The sequence below is a fragment of the Melanotaenia boesemani genome, chromosome 7 (genome assembly GCF_017639745.1).
Source record: "Melanotaenia boesemani isolate fMelBoe1 chromosome 7, fMelBoe1.pri, whole genome shotgun sequence".
NCBI lineage: Eukaryota > Metazoa > Chordata > Actinopteri > Atheriniformes > Melanotaeniidae > Melanotaenia > Melanotaenia boesemani.
Window position 1 is genome coordinate 6875973 of NC_055688.1, and position 26546 is coordinate 6902518.

Sequence of the window (26546 nt, forward strand, 5' to 3'; positions counted from 1 at the left end):
TGCTTCCCTGTGCTCTAATTAAAACTGGATGCCTACCAGCCAGGCACCAAGGATCGATTGCAACCCCACGAAGGGCTGCTAAGGGTGAGCCTCAGTCAGAGGAGACCAGTGCATTTGCCTTCTTTTATTGAATTTCCACTTGCTTTACAACACAGTGCTAAGCAGAGGCATGAACAGCCTGCAGCTGAGGACAGTTAGCGAGGAAACCACACAAACATGTATATTTTCACTCATGAGGAAAAGTGGAAGCAGTGATGAGGACGAAGCTTTCACATCCTGCTTAAGAAGGTGGTCGATCAATCATCTGGCTGATCTGCTGGCTGATCTTAGCACCTTCTTGCACTCAGGCTGAGCCACTGAAAGTCGCTCTATTGTTGCAGATGAAAAAAAAATGAGTTGGGCTCATGGTTTTGATGCTTTGATTACCCTGAGGCCTTCAGTTGCTGCTCTGTCCAATTACTGTTATAGATGAGCATCATCTCATCAGCATGGCAGCCTCCCTTCTCTCCCTGCAGCCATCAGACCTCGGAGACCTCATCTGAAGATTCAGCCATAACAGGTAAGTCATTGAAGTCAGCTGGTTTGCAATACATCTGAGGTATTTTAGAAGGTGAGAAGGTGTTGCTTCCTATCAGGTGACCAAACAGATGCTGACATCGGATCTAACTCATTACTTCACAGTAATTTATCTAATCTGTGGATCTTTATGTTTACAACAAAGATCCAGGAGAACATTCAGAAGATGATCAGAAGATGATGGCCTGCTAACTGAATGCCTCAGGCAGCTGAAACCCAGGGTGGGGGAAGAGGAGGTGGAACCATCATGGAAGGATAAACATCAAGAAGTCTCATCAGTGTCTAGAGAAGGCTGGTCTGAAAGACAACACAGAGGCTCATGATCTGTAAAGTAAAGATATGGGTGAATGTGTTTGGAAGTTTAAAAATGAATTGAATGCATTTGATTGGGAAAAAAAGAAGAATCTGAATTTATGGAAGGTCAGATTTTAGAGGAATACTAGGTCTGCATTTAGAGAAGATCCATATGTCATATTTCTTTTTTCCTTTTACCGTCTCACCCCCCTTACTCACTAGACTTGACCTTCTGAACAATGGTTGTATAGAGACTTAATGGAAGAGCATCCTGTACAAGAGGGAGCTCCAGTCAAAACATGGAAAACTGCATGAAACACTTATATTTCTATTATCATTTATGTCTTTTACATTTAAACTAAACTCTGAATGTGAAGTCTAAGTGTCCACACAGCTTTAAAGATGAAAATAAGCTTTATGTTTGTGATTGGTTGGCCAGATACATTATCTAGGTCATCACTGGTGGACATGTTTTATGCTCTGCATGTATTCCAGCAGAAATGAAAGACTGTGTTTATCAGTAACAGTTCTGCTGCTGTCAGTCTGTAGTTATGATGAAATGTTTCATGCTTGTGTTCCAGGTCATATTGTCATGTTGTCAGAGAGTTTGCTATCATCAGTCAAACTTGAGCCAAAGGTCAATAGTCTGTTGCTATTGTTGTTTTTCAGATTTAATACAGTAATACCATAAAATCACCTCTGATGATAAAAATCTTCAAGGACTACCCGTATACACACTCGCCAGCTCCTTTATCAGGCCCACATGTTCAGCTCCTTGTTAACCCCTTAAATCATGTAATTTTCAACCAAAATCATTTTTTATGGATTAAAGACTTTTTGTGGACCAAGTATTTTACTAGACCCTTGCTAATGTAACAGGACTGTCTCCACTTTTAAATTTTAATTTCATTTTGGAAACTTCCTAGCATTTAGATTAAAAAAAAAAAATTAGACAGTATCAAAATAAACCTGTCATACAGTTAAACCAGAAATCTTTTATCACATGCACAAAATTTCACGAGCAGTTTCATTAGACTATGTACTCTCATTGTAGCCTTTTTGTTATTTTCCCAGTCTGACAGTAATGGACTCAACACACAGCGACAGGCGAAACTTATCGCTACCCTGGTGCGACAAACAGCAGTGATGGCGGCAGTGTCATCTGTCCGTAACAGACAAAGCATAAAAGATGAAGAGTCACTGTTACGGCCCCAGGCCTCCTGGACAGAGTTTGCAGAGTGTGCAGAGCTGCTGTGCTGCAGCACTCCCGGGATTGGCTGCCGACTCTCTCCTGGTTCCCTCCCCTCGAAGGCCGGATTGGACGCCAACGCTCCCCCGGAGGGCCGGCCCTGATGGACTGCTTGCCCATAAAAGCCAGACAGTGTCAACCTGTCGGCGCGGCTGTGTGGTTGGTTAACACCAGTGCGCCAAGGGTGGCTTTGGACTGAGAAAGAAACTGTGTGAATTGGATGGTTAAAGCGTTAAATGCTGACATTGGATACTGAGCTTTCTAGTTTGTCTGTGTGAGGTGAAAAGACTCTCTCAGTTAAATTTGTGTTTCTTGAATGAACCTTTGCTTTTGAGATTAATTGTTTAGTTGTTTGATTCTCGTTAAAGACGCCCTGAGTTTGTTAGCTGTGTTTCTTTGTTTGTTTTCATAGAGTAATACTCCCAGGCTTTCTGGTTGTTTTGTTGGTTGTTTTGTTGGGTTACTGTTTAAATATAACACCTGAAAAAGGACACTTTTCGTTTGTTTATTTGTAATTGTAGATATTTCCTGGTTTTTCTTTCATAGGATCATTTCTGTTATCTTTAAGGCTCCTGGTGTGGTTTGTGACTGTGGGTTCTGGTTTGTGTTGTGTGGAAATAAAATACTTGTTTCCTTTTACATCTGGACTTGATTGTTTTTGCTGCATTCTCCCCGATCCCTAGCGGGGGGGCCGTAACAAAGTGGGGGCTTGTCCGGGAGTTTATTGATAACAGGTGGGGAGAGACTCTTTTCACTTGCTTGTGAGTTGTTACATTGTGCACTAGGAGTGGCTTGTGAGATAATGGCACGCTTTGACCTGAAGGCTTTCAAAGAGAATCCCTCTTTGGAACAAGTAAACGCATGCCGAAAGGATGATTTGGCTGTGTTAGCAGACTTCTATGAGATTCCTCTGTCGCGTACTCTGAAAAAGGCGGAGATGAGGGCGGCAGTGGTGGCTGGTCTGGTTGAGAGGAAGGTGCTGGAGGCTGAGGGTGTGCAGACGGAGCTAGCATGTGTGAAGAGCCCGCCTGTGGAGGCGGGGCTCCAGAAGGCTGAGCCGGAGAATCCGCCCGAGGCGGATGTCTCTGATGATGGGTCAGAGGGAGATGACCGGCCCGAGACTCCTGTTACTCTTCCCCGGTTTGAACCATTAACGCTTGAAGGTAGCTCGGGAGCTTCCCCGGTGGAAGCCCGGGTGAAAGTGAAATTAGCCAGGCTGCATCTGGAGGCCGAGGAAAAGGCCCAACAACGGCAGCAGCAGCTCGAGATCAGGCGACTGGAAATCGAGGCTGATAAGGCTGTCCGGTTGCGCCGCTTGGAGCTGGAAGCTCAAGCAGGTTTCCCTGCAACGCCCCGCGCTGGTACTTCAGCCGGTCCCCCGCCTGCTGCCTCTTCTTCTGGTTTTTTTGACATTACCAAGTGCATACAGTTTGTGCCTAACTTCAGAGAGTCTGATGTAGACTGCTATTTTTCTGCTTTTGAGGGCATCGCTTTAGCGCTGCACTGGCCACAAGATGTGTGGGCACTCCTGGTACAATGTAAACTTTCTGGAAAAGCTCAGGAGATGGTTGTCGCTCTTCCGCTGTTAGATAGTCAGCGGTATGATATTGTGAAGGCCGCCGTCCTAAAAGCATATGAACTAGTTCCTGAGGCATATAGACAAAAATTTAGAGGTTTCAGAAAAGACCAACGCCACACTTATGTAGAATTCGCAAGAGAGAAAAGCATTTTGTTTGACCGATGGTGTGCTTCATGCGGTGTGAACTCTCTTGGAACATTAAAAGAATTAATATTGTTGGAAGAATTTAAAAGACAACTGCCAGATAATATTGTGGTTCATTTAAACGAAAAAAGAATAAAATCTTTATCTGGGGCTGCTGTGTTGGCAGACGAGTAAGTTCTTACACACAGAACCGTATTCCAGCCGACAGTGAAATCGACTGTGTACGAGGCATTAAATCGAGGGAGAAACAAGCACTTGCCTGAAAGAGTTTGTTTCTGTTGTCGTAAGCCGGGACACTTAATTGCCCAGTGTCCGCAGCTAAAACCAAAAGAGTCAGCCTCCTTTCCAAAGAAGGAAGTGGGCTTTGTAAACAAGCTGGAAAACACTACCGCCATGAACGGCGGAGTGGATCCCTGTTTTAAACCCTTTACTATGGTGGGAACGGTTTCACTGAACGTGTCTGACGCTGAACAGAAGCAGGTCTGTATTCTGCGGGACACGGGTGCCTCCCAGACACTCATTCAAGCCGATACGCTTCCCTTTACGGAGAAGTCGTATGCGGGATACAGTGTGATCTTACGAGGCGTGGAGATGGGTTATGTACCCCAGCCAGTTCATTATGTGTGCTTAAAAACTGATTTAATTTCAGGTGTATTCCCGATGGCTGTTTGTGCTGCACTGCCCATCGCGAATGTGTCTGTTCTACTGGGAAATGACATCGCGGGGGGAAAAGTGGTTCCTGCCCTGGAAGTCCTGGATAAACCCGAAAAAGATAGGTTACTCTCTGTGGGCGTGGTTACACGTGCACGGGCTTGAAGAAATGAGTCTCAGGACGAAGCTGTAGATCTCTCTGAGAGTTTCCTCTTGTCTTCCTTTTTAGAGTCTGCTGTGCCGGTTGAGACGGTGGAGGGGGAGACCGCCAAGGAGGTGGAGGTCCCTGACATAAAAGCTCTGGAGTCTCCGCTGTCCCGGGCTGGTCCCTCTCTTCCGGTATCACGTGACCGATTGCGTATGGCGCAGGAGGGGGATCCCACGCTGACACGATGTTACCAAGAGGTGGTGAGTGCTGACGGTTTGACTTCAGGCCGCTGTAAGTTCTACATACGAGATGGAGTACTTATGAGACGTTAGTGTCCGGTAATGATTCCTGGAGCTGACTGGAATGTGGAGTATCGCGTCAAATTTTTGTCAAAACCAGGGAGAGCAAAATAAACATGCTCGCGCGCAGATTACACTACCATCGCGCAGAAATTCATTTACCGAGAGGACAAAAGATCCTCTCGCGTGACAGACAACCAACTCCCGCGCGCGTGTGGAAGGCCTCGCGCGCGCATTTTACGTTCCGAGCGCGCGAAGCTGGATCAGACGCGCGCGCGTTTCTGTCATGCCGCCCCCGCTTGAGGATGGCTGCGCTCTCGCCAGCGTCTCTGCCCTCGCGGTGACGTTTTCCTCGCGCGGATCAAAATGTGTTTTGACACATGGGGCGGGACAAATCCCCATTCTATAAGCCTTCTCCTGATTGGTCCGCGTACACAGGAAGTTGTGTCAGGAAGACCTTGACTGACAAGACGGCTGGAGCCGGGACAGTTGCGGTGGTTTTGGCATTTTGGCAACGATACTTTGCTTGAGGTAAGTGGAATTCACAGCAGTTCTTCCCGAAAAGTACGGATACTCCTCAGTAAACTATGCCGTTTTCGAATTAACAATTCTACAAGGACAAAAATCAATTCGATAACTTAGAATTGCTTAGGAATATGTAGTTAGCACGAGTAAAATATGTCAATAGCTATATGCTAGCGATAGCTACTGCGGGGGTCAAAATGGCCGAAGCTAACTGATGTTCATTTCAAATCGTCATTTCACTTAACTGTAATACATTTCAGGATAACGTCCAGTGATGATACAATTAAAGTGTGCTTCACTTGTTGAATTTAAACATGGTGGTGTTTTTCACGGCTTAATTTGATTTGTTATATCTCCGTGTGTGTGCGTATTTAGTTTCCCCACTTGTTCGCCGAGTCCCAGTCACATGGCAGATAAAAAAGAGGTAAGCCATTAGTAAAACTATTCCTCGTGACGTTTGTATGTTTATCTTCTTTGGATCTCTCCTCGTGTGTTTATATTTCTCAGGAGGAATTGCGCAAAGCAGCCATGAATTTGGTTGCCATGTTGAGATCGTCGATCAATGATCCAGCAGCAAACAGTAAGTTTAACTTAATAATACCTAACAACCATACTAACCCCTTTTATTAGCTTTTTATTTTTAGACTGCATGAATGTTATTTTATTAATTATTTACACTGACATACAAAGGTTTTCTGCCAGTTCTGGATTAGAGCAATTCACAGTGCTTATTACTGGAGTCTAAGTAAAATTTGATTAAGTTTAGTACAGACTTTATTTTGATTGTTTGTTTTATAGGGATCTTATAATTACTCCAAGACCTGATAAATCTTATTGAATTTATTGTAAATTAAGCTCAGGGTGAGGCCTCTGTGAACCTCACAAGTGCTAGGGACATACAGGAACGGCAAACACCACCCAGGCAAAATTCAGCCTGTGTACCTGGCCAGGTGTCTTCTGGGATTTCTTTGCAGCGCAATATGGCCAGGTTAGGATGTCATTACTCAGCAATACCTCAACTTATCAATGAAGATAACTTTTTAAATTGAATTTATACTGAAGTTGGACATTAATGAGAAGTTGTGTAGGAGTTTTGTTTGGTGCATTTTGTTTTTATTTTGAGAAGTACCATGAGAAGAAATGATTAGCAATGTAGTTTTGTTTTTGTTGGTCATTTCCATCAGACCAGCAGCAGTAGTGAAACTTTGCATTAGTTATTTAGTTTTATAAATATGATTTAATTTTAATGTGTGTGTGTGTGCGTGTGTGTGTTTGTGTGTGTTGGAGGTAGTGTCAAAGTTGAGTCCCTGAAATGGTCTTGATTGTCTTTTTGCTATATTTGTTTTTCTAGGAGTTTCCCTGGGTTATTTAAGGAGAAGCAGAGTTCCAGGGCTCTTACCTCTAAGAAAAGGCTTGGCTCAAAAAAACACCCTGTGCCTTTTTTTCTGCTTAATTCGTCCTGCGAGAAAACTCCCAAAACATCAGAGGAAATGACCCTCCTGCAGGCTGGGCTGGGACGAAGGACAGTCTGCATTGCCGAGGATGCTGGTCATAAGGAGGTATGTTATTAGTTATAATTATGCTAGTGACAAATGACTTCATAAAGAAATTGTAATTTATTGAATAAGTACTAGGGATGGGTGATATGTTGCTGTGTGGAATATACTGTCAAAAAATTCCTCACAGTGAAAAGTTGTCATATCGTAATAAAAAATGATAAATTACCTTAGATGACGTATTGTGGTGAAAGGATAGACATGTAGGTGCAAAACACCTGTGGCCCAACTCAGGTGTGTAACAAACCACAAATATCGAGGAAGGTGGAACAGACATGCCAGAGGAGCTCGTTCATAAAAGAGGGTACTGCTAACTTGTAGCCCAACAGCAACAAAATGTTTGTTTCACTTTGATATAACATTTGTTCATTATTTGTTTGAGTGAGGTATAATGTATGTGAGTACTTTAGCTTCTTATTTGGAGCAAGTTCCAGCCACTGGTAAATTGTACATATTTATTTTGTATGAGCAGTTTATCACTGATTGGTTTTCATTTTCAGTAGAGCATTTTTTAAATCCTGTCACTTAATTTATCTGGTTTCATTTGCAGTTGCCCCTTTTTATTTTATAAGCTGAGTTATCGCCCATCCCTGATAAGTATTCAGATTTGCTCAATATTAAAAGTCAGATATAGTCAAATCTACACTCGTCCCCAACTGAGGGCCATATTCCCCAGTTCCCCTCTTTTTGAATGTGCAAAAAAATGTCCCCATTCCTGAAAAGGTTATAGGAACTTTTCTTCTACAGTGCAAATTCGCCTTATGTGAGTTGAAACGCATCAAATGCCAAAAAAAACCCAACTATTTCTGTGCTTTGACTTGCTAACCATTACATATGTTACATTCATACAGATTACAAATGCTCTTTGCGAGGCTTATCCAAAGATGGTTGAATTGGAGGGGGCCTGGATGCTGTACAAAGCCATTGGTAAATTATTACGTTTATAGATATTTGATTATAATGTATTCTCCGGACCTAATGCATTGGTTTGTTCTGAATTAGTGATGGGAATTTCGGCTCTTCTTGGTGATCAGGTACATTCAGCTCAGCTCACCTTAGTGAGCTGGCTCATTCGGCTCTCAAACGGCCATATAAACCCGACACTGTTTGTCAACATTACATGAACGGCTCACTACCGTGAGTCGGTACATGCCGTTCACTTTGAAGAGCCGGCTCTTTGAACCGGATTGTTCTCGAATTGGTTTTGGTGTATTGGTTTATTGTTGCACTAGATTAATCTAGAACTTCTTTTGATTTCAACATATACAGGAGGATCTGGTCAACGAAAGCTAAATTTATTGTCACCTGAGGAGGAGGGATATACAGGAGCCAGTCTTGTGCGGGCTTGGGCAGGCAAGACTTGTCTCTATATCATGCCCATCCAGCATATCCTGGATACGTCCCCCTTGCCTTTCACAGCACCAGAGTTTCAGGCCATGCCGAAAGCTCGCTGTCTGACGTGCAAGGATTATGTGCCACTGCAGCTCCTCAGCCTACATGTAAAGACGTGCCTTTCGGATTTTAATGATGAGGTATGTATCCAATGGAATAAAGAAAGAAAAACTTTTTTGCTTCACAACTAGGGCTGTCACGATTAGGAATTTCTGGAGACGATTAATTGTCAGACAAATAATTGCGATTGACGAATATATTGTCTGTTTTTTCTTTATTCTGCAACAACAAAAATAAATGTAAACGTTGAATTTCCCTCTGGGATTAATTAAGTATGTTTCATTTAATTTCAACTGCAGTATGACTAGCTTTAATAATACATATTCTAATGAATTCCTGAACATCAAAAAATAGACAAAGACATAATGTAACTTATCCATTTCTGAAGTGGGTTTATTGTTAATTATTTGCTGCAGCAGTGTTGGCAGCAGCCCCATATCACTGCTGCCTGTCCATGGAGACGCCAGTAAGGACTCGTGGAAAATTATCGGACTGTGCAGCTCATCTAACAGCGGCTCTCACAGACTGATCACTGCATGGAATCAGGAGATTGTCATTTTTTATGTTGAAACACTAAAAAAACTCCACCCGGCGCAGTTTATTGACTGGCACCAGCCCACCGCTGTCTGCAGATCTAAATAAAACACCGCGACCCGGCGCGTTTCCCTACGCTGGACTATAAACACACAGAGGGTCTGCAGCCTCCGCGGGTCCCGCCGCATGGAGACGACGCGAGTATAGAGCGAGCTTTTGGCTATGACAGCATTAACTGACTTGGCGATGTAGCGCGCTATGCTATCTGTAGGTGTGTGCCATCTTACACTGACTGTTTATACTTAGCGCGGCGTTGTCCGAAAGCTTCACCCAGACCCAGCTGACGGGATGCACCAGCTGCAGAGTTTACAAATTGCTTCCTCTTGGTTACTGGGCTCCCCCTTACCGTTCGGCTTAAAACCAGAATACATCCACAGCCGTGCCGTGGTACGCTTCTGAACCACATCATATTCTTCACGCTCCTCTCCGCTAGCCCTATCACACCACAGCTGTGTGCTCACGTTGCCACTGACGCCTGGCGCAGGATCGGTTGCATCATATCTGACGTTTTAATGCTGGATAAGCGGTAATCGCGAATAAGAAAAACTATTTGCGATTATGAAAAATATTCGCGGTTGGCGAATATTGTAATAATTGCGACAGCCCTATTCACAACCCTGTTAAAAATGCTATTAACTTTACATCCATCCAGAGACAACTTTTTCATTTAAAAGAAAATACACCATTAATGTCAGATTTATAATGTCATTACATAAAGATACATAAAAACTGGGAAGACTGCTTGCGTGCTCAGGTACAAAGTAGGCCTACCACCTTTCAGCAGACTAAACCCCCATATTTTCAGAAAACTCCGGTCTGATATGTTAAGAGGTTATTGTTGCAAATAGGTACGCAAAAAAAGAACAAGACTGGTATGACAGCTGGTTCTTCTAAGGAGAGGAGAGACAACCAAAGAGTACTCTAGAGTGATTTGAGTTGGATATACTGCATTGAGTAACATACCAGTGGGTTAACTAAGATCCAGAGGATCACCTCAGGGGAAAAAAGCTGTCCAGAATCCAAATTTAATTTGACAAACAATTCAAAGTCTGAAAAGAAAGGTATGAAAGAAGAATGGCAACCACTATTTAGCTAGGTCAGGCAGGCTCAGTAATCCAAGGGACAAAAGCAGGTCAATCACATGACATCAAATAACAGAGTGAACAGAGTTGAATATACACCTCAGGTGGTATGACTGCCTTCAGAAGTGCTGCAAGTCCCTTTAAAGGCAGCACATAAAAAACAACTTTAGCCCTGACACCATGACACTAACAACATTAAAAAAGCAGAAGAATAATAGGAAGATCTGTGTGAGAGCTCTTTAACAAATACGTTTTTGGTTCTGACTCTGGCTCCGGCTCTGTTCTTCTGACTCAGGGCATTGGTCAAAACACAGCCACACTTGCTAACATTTCTTTTAACTCAGCTGCGCCTTGACCTGGGGCTAAGTGAAGATGCGCATAGGTAAAAGGTTTGCTGCTCAAATATAGTGAAAATACTGTGTGTATGGAAACAGTCGTGACAAAAGCAAGGAAGAAAGTTCTCTTAACTAAGTTAATATTATATATAAAATAACACAGTGCAGAAACAAAGTGCTTAGACTTAATGTAAAGTTTATTGTAACTCATCATTTGTCGATTTGAGCAGCTAGTGTAAAAGTATGAGGGACGAGAAATGACAAAACAAGAAATAAATATAAAAATATATATGCATATAAATAAATAAATGCACATATAGATGTATAAATGAATAAATAAATAAATATAAAAATAAAGAAATACACATAAATAAATAAATGCACAATTAAATGTATAAATGCATAAATAAATATAAAAATAAAGAAATACACATAAATGTATAAATGCAAAAATAAATTAAATAAATCAGTGTTTTGGATATCATAAAGGCTGACTCTATATTTTTACTTGTGTTTTTCTATTTAATTATGTATTTTTTCCTTTTTTATGTATTTATACATTTATATATTCATTTATTTATTTCTAAAAAAATTTATTTCTACTTTTATTTATTTCTATATTTATTTCTACTTTTATTTATTTATTGGTACATTTATTTCTGTATTTCTGCATTTCCACATTTATTTATTTATTCATTTCTGTCTCCGTATGTTAATGACGTGGGCGGTTCTAATAATTGTCTGCAGCGTGATTGGTTAGAGCATATGATCCATCTACTGCAAGGCTACTGCCTACTCGAGTACACGGGGTGTTTTGGTGGATCATATGCTACGAATTGAAAGTTCTTTTACAGTTGTCGCCAACAATTTAAGGTCATTGGCGAATAAAGTAATCGAAGCGCACCTCCATTTGGGTCACACCGCTGCAAACATCGCAAAATGAAAACCGGAAACTCTTTCCGTGCTGACTGTTTCAGCCGTGCAGGTGACCACCGTAAAGTCCACAGCGTAGGCGCAGCTTAACAGAATTGCTGGTTTGACCGCAGTAACACATTTATGATGTCTGCTGCGGTGTGGCTCAAATAGACGTGAGCTTCAATGACTTCAGGAGGTATAATGAAGTCCAGTCCAGTCCTCGTTCCCCCTGACTCTGAGCGGATGGCTAGTTGGCGGGCAACTTCTTCTAGACTGTCCAATACAGCCGAATCAACCTCCCCATCCATCTGAGCAGCTTAGGGCTGAACTAAATCCTCCATGAGCCGTGCCAAACGAAACCAGAGGTAGTCGTTTGGTTCAGTTTGGTCTATATCATTCACCAATGACCTTAAATCATTCGATCACTTGAGCTACTCGAGTAGCCTAGCAGTGGATTGTATCTTGCACACCACTCCAACCAATGGAGCTGCAGACAAATATTAGAACCACCCACCTTATTAACATACGGAGACAGAAATGAAGAAATAAATAAAAGTAGAAATGCAGAAATACAGAAATAAATGTACCAAGAAATAAATAAATGTACAAATAAATGAATATAGAAATAAATAAATGTACAAATAAAAAAATGTAGAAATAAATGAATAAATAAATATATAAATGTATAAAAGGATCAAATACATAATTAGACAAACACACAAGTAAAAAATATAGAGTCAGCCTTTATTATATCCAAAAACATACTGATTTATGAATTTATTTATTTATTTTTGCATTTAAACATTTATATGTGTATTTATTTATTTTTATATTTATACATTTATACATTTATTTGTGCATTTATTTATTTATATGCATATTTATTTATTTTTATATTTATTTCTTGTTTTGTCATTTCTCGTCCCTCATAAAAGATCTCTTGGGCAATTATGTTATCGGATAGTTAAAAATGAAAGGATACTTCTAGATAGTTTACATGAAATGAGTGAAAGCAGAGACGCAATGGTTTGGGGCTCCAGAAACACTGCTGTGGATGAAAAACGTGTAACAGATGTAACTTACGTTTTCCCTGAGTGGATAAGCCCTTCATTTACAAAATGTGTTCTTCCATTTTCTTGTAACTTCCTAATTTTGAGTTTTGATTTTGTAGACTAAACCTGATGAAGATGATGATAATGATGATGTCATCAGTGTACATAGTGACAATGCTGTGGTAAGCTATCACTGCTAATCTTCCTTACTGAATGAAACTCCATGCAACACTTAAAGGGAACGTATCATGCAAAATCCACTTTTTTAAGCCCTTAAATACCTGTTTTTGTCTTTTCCAAGCGGTCCGGAGTGCCGAAAAATGTAATTTATTCACTTCCGGTGCAGCATATAAATCTTATTATTCTTTTTGGGTCATATCTTTCAGTCTGTTTAGTTTTCTCCGCTATCTATTACGTTTTTCTATCTATTACGTCACTGTATTTGCTGCGGTTCCGCTAAATATGGTCATGTTGTTTTTGAAAAACATATTCTGCCGATTGTTAGCGGCTAAGAGGCTAAGGGGGCGGAGTCAAACCGAGAAAAAAACAGGAAGGGTGAAATGTCTGCTAAAATTTAAAGAGACATACTCAAATCAAACTGGTCTCACTGACTGTAAAGAAACACCTCAGAACAGGGTTTAAGAAGGGGTGTGTGGAGCTATACTAACAACGATTTCACACCAAAGGATTGCAGTTTTACTTTATATAAACCATAAATTAATGATTTATTTGTGAAAAGGAAGGATTTAAAAGCATGATACGTTACCTTTAATTTGAATATTATACTGCTGTGAATAAATATAAATGCTGAAAATTTTAATTTTACAGGCATTTCCTGATGTTCAGGCATCCATAGAGAATGAGGTGAGCAAACTGCTGTGTGATGTAGTGGTTCATGATACCAGTCTGAAAATTGTGAATTCCTTCCAAAGACACTTAAATCTATTATTAGCATCATACTGAGTTCTGTTGTCGATTTGTGAAGTAATAAGAATGATTTTACCTTTTAGGTCAAAAGTGAAAAATAAGCCTGCACACTTCCTCAGGTTCTGAGGAAGATCCAGAGTGATCGAATCATTCGTATAAATGCATTTAGGAAAACATGTGCAGGTTTTTGTCACTTTTTCATGTCCACAGCCGTAGCCTTGCACCTGTTAATGTGCATATGTCTACACTGATGAACCTTTTTTTTTTTATCGCGCACTAACTGGACAGATCTTGTCTTAATTACTTTGCCTTACATAAAATCATGTTAAAATAAGCTAATTCCTTTCAGATGTTTTACTTGAGTACAGTAGCATCTGACCTGATACCAAAATTGGAATTTACATTTATTTACGTTATTTCTTCCATTCATAGGTTTCTTGCCCAATGTGCTGTGAACTGTTTACACAAGATGACATCTGTGCACATGCAAGTGTTTGTGGAGAAAGGTAAATTCAAATTTGGAATAATTTTGTTGTGTCTTTTTGATTTTATATGCCTTATCTGCTGATTTTGGATACAATTTTGTAAACCCTTTTGAGATTCAATATGTTTACACCCTTCTCTTTAGATGCTCCTAGGTTCAAACTGAGATTAGATTCAAGTACCTTTTATGAAAATGAAAAATGTCTTACATGTTTACAGCTTGCCAAATGAGGAATATATTGGTATGAAGCACACCAGTAACCACTTCAGCAGGTATACCAGTACAAACTACAGTCCAGCTTCACTGAAAATTTATGATCAAATCCGTTTTGTAGAATGGAATTTAGTTTTTTCTTCTCTACATTTTTGTGTAGCTTATCAGCCATTCTGGAGGCTTTACGAGTCAAAGTTGACACAACCCAAACCTTTATCATCAATGTGACACGTAAGGATCTGTTCCAAAGGGGACTGAAACAATGGGCTAGGCAGAAGCATGCCTCTCCAAAAAATGAAATCTCTGTCTCCTTCATTGGAGAACATGGAATCGACCAAGGAGCGCTTCGTAAAGAGTTCTTCACAGGTATGTCTTCTTCTTAGAACTGGCAAAATGAATGTGTTAAGCATGGATTAGAAATAGCTGTAATAATAATAATGATAATACATTTTATTTTTATTGTGCTTTTCAGAAAACTCAAATCTGGTGTACATGCCCAAAAAAGATAAAGGAACAGTTAAAATATGGATAATACGGAAAATGGTTAAAAACAAGGTAAATAGAGTAAAAGTCAATAATTCAAAATAAGTTCAAAATAAAACATAGGTTGTCCTAGAATTTTAGGTGATGAAAGCAAATCAAAATAGGTGAGTTTTAAGTTCTGAAGAAAATGCCTCGGTAGCAAGAAATGTTTTGCTACAAGCTTTTTATCAACAAGCACAGCATTCAGCAAATACTGTGTTTATTTCACTACTTCAAGGGGGAAGTGAAAGGAGTTAAACCAGAAGCTAGCTGTAGCTTCACACAAAGGCAAGGCAAGGCAAGTTTATTTATATAGCGCTTTTCAGGTCAAAGACAATTCAAAGTGCTTTACACACAACATAAAAATTACAATAAACACAAAATCAAACACAATCAAAAACGGTGATTAGTCTAAAGTCTAAAATTAAGTCTAAAATCATGATCTAATGTTCCCTTGTTTGCAGCATTATAGCTAAGAGCAAAAACCAGGATTTAGTCTAAAATAAAATAAATGTGCACATGATGATCTAATGTTCCATTTGTTTGCAGCATAATAACTAAGAGCAAAAACCAGGATTAAGTCTAAAATAAAATAAAAATGCAAATGATGATCTAATGTTCCACTTGTTTGCAGCATAATAACTAAGAGCAAAAACCGGGATTAAGTCTAAAATAAAAATGCACATCATGATCTAATGTTCCACTTGTTTGCAGCATAATAACTAAGAGCAAGAACCATGATTTAGTCTGAAATAAAATAATGTTCCACTTGTTTGCAGCATGATAGCTAAGGGCTGCTTCTCCTAACTGGCTTATATTGTGTTAGGTCTAAAATAAAGAAACACATCATGATCTAATGTTCCACTTGTTTGCAGCAGAATAGCTAAGGGAGTCTAGTGATCTCAGTTTGGATGCAGAAATTGGAGATATAACAGCTGCTCTTGTCCAGGTTTTCACTGATAGTGTAGGCCTGTGATTCTAATTTCTGGTCCTCCAGGCACAATATCCTGCAGTCTTTTCTTGTTTCCCTGCAGCAACCAGCTGATTTAGATGAAGGTATCATTAAAGGTTGAATATGGAACATTTGTAAAAGGCCTGACTTCAAAGGATTTCAATACTCACCTAAGTTATCACTGAGGTGATGATAGTAATGTCATGGTATATTTAGAAATGGAAAAAACAAAGCAGTAAGCCCTGAGAAGCCGTGGGTTACTGGGATTTTACAACAGCGGGGGGGTGTGCTAAGTTGGGGTGGTGAAAAAAATTGTTTTTAATTGGAATCGAGATTCTTGTTCATCAAGATTCAGAATCGTTTCAAAATTTCCAAGAATCGATTTTTAAAAGGCTAAAAATCATTAGCTTGACTACTTTCATAGCTGCTGCTAATTGACAAAGACAAGTTAAACTTTGCCAGGTTAGCTAAGTTTAAACCTTTTTCTGATGAAAATGATAAATTTTCTTCCAGCTAATGAAACAATTCCTCAGAGCTCATTCTGGCTTATGGGGGAACAGAGTTAATCAGCACGTTTTGTTACTCAAATAGGATTGAATTCGAATTAAGATCTGTTTGAATCGAGAATCGATTCTTTATCGAATCGTTACCCCAAGAATCGGAATCGAATTGAATCGTGAGTTGCTGCAAGATTCACACCCCTAGTGCTAAGGCCCAACGCCTTATGTGTTTTGGCCAGGAAACTATGGTATTTTCACACTCTTTCACGCCGACATTCTGTATTGGTATTTTCCCGAAAATTTCCTTTATTATGCATCTGGAACTCAACTACATGTAGATGTATAGTATTAACATGAGTACGCCAGTAGATGGCACTATTGCAGCATAAATCAGCCAAAGAAAGGCAGATGTCAGAGCTGTTTGTCCTTTGGGGACAGCTCTAATGAAGTGAGGCGGCTTTTACAGCGGTCTGTCACATATCTTATGAATATCCCTGAATTAAGATCACCAAAACGCTTGTTCATGTACTGTTTAAGAAACTAGTGCAGCGTTGCACAGTTTTTGCTCTGTGCTGCTTCTCAAGCAGCGATTACTACAGTAGATTATGTCGGTGCCAACATTTTCTCAGAACACCGGCTAGTTTGGAAATGCGAGGCAACACGCCCATGAGGAAATCAAATCCGTGCTGTCATCTCCTCCAACCATCATCCAGGCTCAGGCCACCCAGCCAATCACAATTCATAGTTCACTTTGTGGTGAAATTAAAGTCTTCAAACAAATATAATCAAACACATAGGTTGAGTGCAGAAAAGTTGGTTGCTAGGCAACGCTATGTCTGTTGACACTGGCACAGGGATATTTTGTGATTATGTCTTACCGGGCCTAGGTGTGGGTTACACTCAATATACCATAGAGATATATACATAGAGGCCCCATTCAGCGTTGCTGGCTGCTACCGCGACGTGCTGACACGGCGGCCATCTTGGTTCAGACCACAGGGTCAGATTTGCTTGCTGTCGCAGTGAAAACGAGGCACTTCAGATGTTACTCTAATCTCATGTACGACAAGTCAAAGATAAAAAATACATTTAAAGAATAAGTACTAACATGACTCAATGTTTTCAATGACCAAAACGAATTTCATAATGACCTATTATTTAGAAGACATATATTTACATATTTATTTAGAACCAAAACAATTTAAACAGAAATCAAACTTTGACACACAAAACTATGTATTTAGCAATACACACACATATATATGTATATATATGTGTGTGTGTGTGTATAATATACACATTACACACACATACTATAACACACATAGTAGTAATATAGATAAGCAGGGTTTTTTTTTTTTTATTATTAAACATTACTGTATTGTGCACACTCAGAGCTATTAGTCCCATATTAAATCTCAATGGTGTGATTTAGTGCCTTTTTCTTTATCATCAGTCTGTGATACCGCACACTGATACTAGTTATGTTTTTCTACAGCTCTACTACCGGCTATATCAGTTTTACTATAAGTCTTCTCTCTGGCAACATCATGAGAGGAGGATTATATCTCACTCTTTGAGTAATCCCTCATCACATTTTAGAAACCAGGAAAGGTATATTTGTAATGAGTAAAAACTAAAGTACTTTTCTCTGGCTCCATTCCTGCTGCACCTTTGCTCATACAGCTGATCACTCGTACAGTGTTGAAACCAGGAAAACGGGAGCTATAGAATATTAGGATTAGGAATTATCCATTATGAAATTTTACCAGGGGATGGTGATTCCATCTGGTTTGTAGTCTTCTTTTATTTGAGCACCGATATGCTGAACAGAAGTCTGGTATTCAGACATGTAGCCTATATGGAAGTTTGCTGCTGCAAAAACAAAATCACAAAGATATATAAAGTTAAACAATTGTTTAATTTAATCAAATAGTCCGGTGAAACCCTAAAAAGGTTACATTTTCAGGCAGCCAATTTATCTTGAAATCTGTTGATAGTTCACAAGACTAAGACTATCTGAAATGATAAAATACCACTAGACTCAATTGTTGCGTTTTGTCTTCTCAAAGCTGCTTGGTGTGACCCTGACTGGGTCTGTCAGCACGTTTCTCGGTACGTCTCTCCCCCGAGGACGCGGGGTCTAGCTATATGTCTATGCAATATACCACAGCATGGAACGCTGCTCGGCCAATCACAATTAAGGATGAGAAACACCCAATTTTATAATCTGAATAATGTGCGATTAACTGAAAGTTATCTTGGGACAGTTGTGCAATTTAAAGAAGTTTAAATCATTTTAAAGTATTCAGATCTATCTCTCCTTTAAGAATGATTAGGAAAATAAATACTCAGTCTTGGTTTTGATTAAGGCTGTGCTCTCTCACTTACAGAAATGATTCGTGGAATAGAGATGTCTTTATTTGATGGAGATGGGGAAAGGGGAAAAACCCCAAAATACAGCCTGTGTGATTACCAAGAGAACCACTTCAAGTATGTGCCATGAAGTGTAAATGTTAAATATTTGTTTTGAGTTTGATAGTGATATAAGCATTGACATTTTTTTATTATTGTTATTTTTATCTTGTTTGTATTGTTCACCTACAAGGACTTGCGGGGAGATCTTTGCAGCAAGTATCGTGCAGGGGGGGCCTGCACCAAACTTTATCTCCAGGTGGTGCTATCAATACCTCTGCCATGGAGAATTCAACAAAGACGCTATCCCAGATGAAGTGACAGATTCAGATCTGAAAAATCTGATTGGAGAGGTATTCAAACAGTTTTTAACTATGATGTGAATTGACACATTTAAGTACACAATGCACACTATGCTTTTTATCCGACTCTGGAAAATGGTTCTGTTGTTTTGCTTTTCTTTTAGGTGGAAAGAGCGGAAGAAGAAGAACTTTTTGCCTTATCAGATCAAGTTATGGCATGTGGATACACCGGGCCAATAACTGTCGATCACAAACACACAATCACAAAGTATGTGACTTGAAGGTTGGATATGGAACAGAGGCATAATAGCAATATTGTGTGTGTCTTGGTTCTAGTTGCAATGGCAGAAACATAACTCTAGCTGTTTGGTTGCTAGGCTTGCTGCTGATACGTCAGTGGCCATCAGCCTGCACTAGGTCCAACAAGTATTGCAGAGGATTTTGATAACTGACAGCAAACATTAGCCACGTTAGCAAGCGAGTTAGCTTACTGATCCAGGAGAAAAGTTGCCATTTTCATATTTTGTTACTGTGGAAAATGTATATGTGAGTCCATCTAATGTAGCGTCACCTAAATTTACTCCATTTTATGCTCTTCTCAAGTCACCCCTCTTCTGAGATGGGTAACGATACCTCCATGGCTCTGAGGGAGCTACTTGATTTGCAGACTCCACCATTTTTCATTTTCCAGCCTAGCTGTGCAAAACATACCATTGCAACATAGAGACTACATTTTTCTAATTGCAATGGCTTGTAAATGTAAACAAAACAGCATTGTCGAACATGTTGACATTTATTTTATTTTCATTTTCAGGCTAAATATAATTTCTTAAGGAATTGTGCTTTCATTCTGCACCACTCTGAACACTTTGTGGTTTTTTTTTATAGCTTTTAAGACACTGTTCCGTGTTCAACCTTTAATTATTAAATTACCTTTTATTTAAAAGTGATCCACAATGAACTGAAGAATTTCTCAGTTTATTTAATCTTTCTGTTTATTAGAGCCATTGCTTTGCATGCACTGTTGAGACTTACACCTATATTGAGCCAGCTCCGTGAGGGACTACAGCTATATGGGCTGAATGAGGTGTTAAAACACCATGAGGACCTATGCGAGCAACTGTTTGTCCCGGGCCACCTGAAGAAAGTAGGTGACAGGATTTTTTTATACTGACGTGTTGGACTGTTGCAGCATTTTAACCACATTCGTTATTTCTTTAGATGCAAGTCTGCATTGTGGAAAAATGTCCTTTTATTTTTGAAGTGGTCTTTTATTTTTAATTCTTGGGTTAATGTTAAGTTTCTTTTCTCGATATAGGTGGGTGCTGACTTCCTTGTCTTGGCTCTTTCACCCAACTTCAGTGAAGAAGGGTCCATAAGACAGCAAAGAGAGATGCAGGTCATCAACTTCCTGCAAGATTTCTTGCAAAATCTGGAGGATAAAGGTAAAGGTCTACATTTGCTGATGTTAGCTGAATGAGCTGAAGTTTTCAGAGGCGGGGATTACTGCGGGGGAGCTTGTCTGTATCTCTGTGCAACAAGCTGGTTGACCTGCTTATTTTTTAATTTTCCAAGAAAATTTGCCGGTGACAGAGCAGAACTGTGCACGCGGCAGTATCCGTGTCTTTATTTACCGTGTGTTGGAAACATTTCTGTGCTTTCTCAACACCTCAATCAGCTGTTAATTTAAGCTTTTCTTTCATCCTTGTAACAGTAAAAATGAGGAAGTCACTATGTCCCCCTTCTTTCTTTCACACTTTATCTACGCCCACCTCCCATGTCCGACCAATCATGCAACACTTTTCAAAGCCCTTCGAGAACAAAGTTCGGCCAAATCGATGTGTCAAGAAGTGTCCTCATTCACGTCCGGCGAGAACAAAATTATTTTGTTCTCAGAGCCTCAAGAGCAAGAACAAAGTTCTCACTTTTTTTGGAGGATGTAGAGGCCTTAAAAAGCTATACCCGATATTACGTCCGGCCATTTTAGTTAGTTAAAGCGGCTACTTTTTTTTAACGCAAAGACAAAAATACACACACCCACGTATATACCCTCCCCACCCCCATTCTTGGTCTTGAGCTTATTCTTAATACACGTGTATGTGTGTGTGTGTGTATATATAATATGCACTGTCTTTACACCCACACACTCGTGTTGATATGTAGATATGTATATACATTTTCCTCACTGTGTCTATGTATGCAGATATATATATTTCTTGTATATCTCTTTGTTAGAAGACTGCCAAGAAGAGGGGAATCTTGGACATGGGAGCCAAGATGGAACAACCACAAGGGAACCTCAGTCTGTTGGAGCATTCCTGCAGTGGGCCACAGGACAGGCCCACATACCACTGATTGAGTCTGAAAAGGAGGGGTTCAAAATTATTGTTAACTTTGAGCATGACTGTGAGTCCCGTTACGGACCACACAGGCAGTGCTACCCGACTGTGAATGCCTGTGCAGTTGCCATAACATTCCCGACACGCCATTTTGTCACCTACCGCGATTTTGAAAATATTCTTAAACAGGCAATCAGTGGTGGGTTTGAGTTCAGCTTGCATTAGACAAGAGAATACAAAAGTTGTAGCTTTAACTTAATACTCGTATTAATACCACACTTTTCAGCTACCTCCAATATGATCACATCATTTCCAACTGTTTACTTTATTAAAGTGTACTGCCTTGTTACACTACTTTTCAGTGAGCAATAGCCAGAAATTTTGTTTAATTTTACTATGCTCAGTGGTCATTTTTTTGTGGTTTGTTGTATGAAGTTGTACAAATGTAACTATACAACCTCTTTGGGATGCCACAGCATATTCTAACAAAGTCTGTAGGCTACTAAAAAGTAGGATGTACTCCTTTTTTTTCTAAGTATCCAATGTTTGTGTTGGGTTGTACTGCAGTTTGGGTCTTGAAACAATGTTGTCAGTGAGCTCTAAATAAATTGAACTTGAACTTCTCTCTTGGATATCTCTGTTCCCTGGGCCGACTGAAATCATGCAAACCAGATAAACGTTTGCAGTTACAGTACATTAATTTTTAGATTTCAAACACCCCAGATGCAAGTGGTCATAATGATTACTCATATCTATACACATCTTCCATGTCACAGTTTTTTTATTTGCACCAAGAAAATGGGAAACTACTGAGTTGCCCAGCGTTTTGTAGTAGTAGGCTAGTTGATTATTATTATGTTATTATTGTAATGGTAGTTGCCATTTTACGAAAGCGGTAGACTAAATGAAAGGGCTTTTGCCTCTGTCTCCTCTTCATCTGTTCATATTATCTGTCTTTCCCATCTTTATAAAACAGCGTAGGCTATATTGCAGTCATTTGTTGAATGAGCTGCATCAGCATAAGTCGTTTTGGTGGTTCTTTTATCCGTACTGTGTTCTCTTCTTCTATGGTAATCTCATTAGTGTCTCCATTGATAAAGGTTCTGTTAATCCATCTGGTCTTGGACTGACAAGACTGGAACTGAATTGAATTTATAGAATTTATTTATTTGGGTGGGACAATGCATGTTAATGAACAAACATGGGAAATTACATGAATGTAAACATGCCAGATTCTAGCCAAAGGCTAATTTCCATCTGCAGTCCCAGGGGGAGGGGTCACATGGGGAGATAAAATACAATACAAATAATACAATAAGATTACAAAAAGTACAGATAAAACCCTGAATAGCAAATAGGGACACATATATACCAAAAGGTAAAATAGACATAAAAAGCCTCTAAAATGGCTTTGACTAATAATCATTACACCTTGTTACAAATGCTTGCACAAGACAATATGATCTACGCTAGAACTCACAGTCCTCATTTATGTCCTTAGAATATATCTCCAGCTTCCTGATGAAGCCGGAGTTGTGATGAACTATAAGCGAGGGCAGCTTTGATTTATCAACAGTCAGTTTTTAGCTGAACTTTCAAAAAGTTGTAGTCGAGCATTCTCTCAGTGTCAGTGGCAGACTATTCCACATGTTCCCACCCCGGATTGAAAAAGTCTGACCAAACGAGGAGCGCCTAAAAGGTATGATTACATTACCTCTTGCAGTGGCTCGTGCTGTTCTTGATTAGTTGTTTACATTTAATGAATTCTTTCAAATGGTGAAGGACCTTATGTACTAAACAAGCTGTTTTTAGGGTGGTCATATTCTGAAAGTGCAATAATTTATATACTTTTAGAACATGGCAATGATGATAGGACAGTGTTTTCTCAGTCTGATTGTTTTCTCAGTCTCAGTCTGAAGTTTGTCCCATTCAGTAAATAATCCTGGCTGAATCCACATTCACATGATTTCAGAGTTCCTGAACAGCTTTGTTTTGACTTTGTCATCATCTGCATCTGTGGTTTTCTGACTTTTTGAGTCAAGAACCCCCGAGAGTTGTATAGGCCTATATGACAAGAACTATCCCCTCTCCCCTTATGATAGGGGGTAGCAGGAATCGATGATGGGCGATTCCTGCTACCCTGCAGTGAATTTCAGGCCCTGACTGCCCACTGCATGAACTGAAGGCTACTCAATCGCAAATACACACCAAGTGGCTCAAAAAGTGGGTATGCAAGTCTGTCCTGACGAAGACTAGAAGGCGGACCCACAATTACGCCAATTTTACGATCACTGCATTGGCTCCTGCTCACCGCGTGTTTCAGGATCGATTTCCATTGAATGGTTTTGAAATATCTTGTACCTTTTTATCTTTTGGAAATACGTTTACCATATGAACTATCGCGGTCCCTGTGCTCCTCCGGCAGCAGACTAAGTCATTCTAGTCTAGTGGAGAGATAAGAAGTTTTTTTTCCCCACAGTGGAACTTAATTGCATGAAAGTGGCTAATTAATTAAAGTCTTCATAAAAATGTAGATATTTGGAGGAAATTAAGTAAAAAAAAGAGAGAAAACTCATTAATTTGGAAGCAAACGACAAGATAGATTCTTTTTTTTTAATTACTGGTACTTTTTATTATTATATCATTATTATTATTGTTGTTGTTTTGGAAAGTCACCTCAATTATTACATGAAAAAGCTGCTAAAAAACCCCAAATACGTATGTATTCTTTAAAAGATTTGTTGGTTCTTTATCATTTTTACTCAATGTTAATGAGAGCCATTTTGAAAAGCAGAGAGATATCAGCGGCTTGTTGGATGTAATACTATAGAAAGAGAATGAGAGCGTCACATATTGCATTGCCTGTGCAGAGTCAGCATTACCAGCGCCATGTAATGCAAGATGCTGAGTGACGGCTTATTGACTGCCATGGTTTTAAAAGCCCAGCCTGAAGCTTTTAAACCATTTTCTCCCCTTGTTACAGAGTGATGAGAAACCAAACTGAGGAGCACCGAGAAGTTTAGTGCGATTAATGTGCGAGGAGGAAAAAAAAAAAAAAAATTATATATATATATATAGGCCTATATATATATATCACCTGATATCATATTAGTATGACGTTTGGACGTTCATATAGTATAGAGTAGCGGATGGAGATGAGCATAGCCTAATTATTTTACACCTTCCAGGACCTGTTAAGCGTAATGTCGGGGGTCTGGATATGTGCCCCGTAAAGACGTTTTTTGTTAATTTTGTTAATTGTAGAAGGCTAAATGCCATGATTGTGCAAACTTCTGTGGTGTCACTTTATTTGTCTCTCTGCGGTTCGTCTTCTATCTGATGTTGCTGCACTTTTGCGCCGGCGTTGAGCCTCTAAGAGCCGTCCTGAAACATCCAGCCTCCACATTTAACTAAGACGCATCTATTGTTATACTGTGTTCTGCAGCGACACACGTGTTTCCCAAAACAAATATACTGTAGGCTATATATCATCACTATCTAACTAATACAATATTGAATAGATCAATAAACATATTCATATTACGCTGTTTCACAACTCCAAACTGTGCGTATTTCTGTCTTTCTTTCCTCATCATGACTGGGCTCAGTGCAATGACCATCAATCGCCTCCGCCCCTCTCTCACCCCCCCACACTGCTGCCATCCTGGTCCACAGTCTCGTCACTTCCCGCCTCGACTACTGCAACTCTCTTCTCTTTGGTGTCCCCCACAAGCTCTACGTAAACTTCAACTGGTCCAGAACTCAGCAGCCCGCATCATCACCAGGACCCCCTCCTTCCACCAGGACCCCCTCCTTCCACCACATCACTCCTGTTCTTCTGCAGCTTCACTGGCTTCCCGTTAAGTTCAGATCCACCTTTAAAATCCTTCTGCATACCTATAAGGCCATCCACAACCTCTCTCCCCCCTACCTGTCTGACCTCATCCACATCGCCACTCCCTCCCACTTCCTCAGGTCCACCTCCTCCATCCACCTCACTGTTCCCTCTGCCCACCTCAAAACCATGGGGGGCAGAGCTTTCAGTCGCTCTGCTCCCCGACTCTGGAACTCTCTTCCCCCAGAAATCAGGAACACCGACAGCTTCATCCTGTTCAAGTCCAGGGGTCCGTTTCAAGAAGCGGGTTTTGTGGAAACTCTGAGTATGTTAACCCTGAGTTTGGGGAAACTCTGAGTTTTCCATTTCAAGAAGCGGGGTATGTTAACTCTGAGTTTGGGGTAAGTTGAGGAGTAAGTAAAGCCCGTTTCACGAAGCGAGGTATGTTCTACTCAGAGTCTGTTACCGCGGTAACATAGGCTGTGAACATAACCTCCTCGATAGGTGGTTTTATCCCAGAAACTCAGAGTTTGTTCCCGACTCCGCCCTCTTACTGAGCGCTTCAAAGCCGAACCATTTCCTCATTTATTCGCGGAGTCTCCATCGAGCTGGAAAAGCCGAAATAAAAAACGGCATGTCGGTTTCTGGGTGATCTGAATTATGTTATATGAGGACGTTGCATTTAATTCGCAGCAAAGTTGTGATTGCCTCGGCCAAAAATGTTTAGATATTTTTTTCTTTTTCTCCCAACTTTTTATTAAGCGTGATCGGGTTTCGTTAGTCATTGTGACACATCCTCATCCCCCACCGTGGCCTTGCACGCAGCACTTAACTCATTCTTTGCGATGCATTGCGTTTATTTTAATTATTATTTTATGTACAGGCTAACAGACACAGAGCACATCATCAAACGTGTGCAGAAAGATGTGCCTTGCTCTAAAACGTTTTCTTTAGAGAGCTCACTGTCCTGCAGATAGAACCATGATGAGGAGCGTCTACCTCTCAGAAAGGACGGGTGGTTGGGGATCTCCGCTTATCTATCTTTTTTTTAATGTGTAAATCACAGAAAGCACAGAAACCACATACAACCACGCGGTCCAAGAACACCATTAGCCTTATCGGTTTGTTAAATTGCTTTAATAAGATTATCCCCGTGTAACTCCTTGACTGGTAGACCTATCTAAATGCATCAGAATGACATCAAATTATAGCTATTATACAGCATGAACCGCTGCAGCCTGAAACTACGAAACTCTGTTTATTCATCAGAATTTGATTTTAACTTCACCACTCTGATTTATAAAACATTTAAGCTAACAGAATGTTAAGAAGGTAGGGCAGAAAAAGTCATCGATGGGGATTGAACCCACAATCTCGTGAAACAAAACCGTTCACGCTGACCAGTCGGCCAAATATCGGAGTGAACGGCGAATAATTACCAAAAGATATTCTACCTGACGTTCATACAAACGCGAGTAGTTCAGTATTAAATTGTTCAAATGAGTTATAATAGTTTGAGATGTCCAACGTGAAATATAACCGGTGGTTTCGGTCTCACCTTACTGGATTAGCCTATATATTAATATTTCATTTTCAACTGCTTCAA

At 40.0% G+C, this 26546-nt stretch overlaps 1 protein-coding gene across 1 annotated transcript; it reads left to right on the plus strand.

Moving 5' to 3' along the window:
- The first annotated feature begins 5198 nt into the window (after positions 1-5198).
- On the plus strand, positions 5199-25297 carry LOC121643523. The gene is made up of 18 exons (XM_041990987.1): positions 5199-5889; positions 5973-6045; positions 6321-6453; positions 6817-7024; positions 7873-7948; positions 8291-8553; positions 12571-12633; positions 13280-13315; positions 13811-13884; positions 14081-14134; positions 14236-14441; positions 18443-18542; positions 18658-18817; positions 18931-19034; positions 19769-19913; positions 20085-20211; positions 21002-21200; positions 24781-25297. Exons 1-18 carry the CDS (start codon positions 5872-5874, stop codon positions 25295-25297), a joined length of 2556 nt encoding a protein of 851 aa, XP_041846921.1. The 5' UTR covers positions 5199-5871.
- Positions 25298-26546: the final 1249 nt, after the last annotated feature.

Bases quoted from the DNA above. Each gene is read 5' to 3' on its own strand.
- LOC121643523 (XM_041990987.1), top strand. The intron at 8,554-12,570 runs GTATGTATCCAA...TTGATTTTGTAG, and splicing joins TTTCGGATTTTAATGATGAG to ACTAAACCTGATGAAGATGA. The intron at 12,634-13,279 runs GTAAGCTATCAC...TTAATTTTACAG, and splicing joins TACATAGTGACAATGCTGTG to GCATTTCCTGATGTTCAGGC.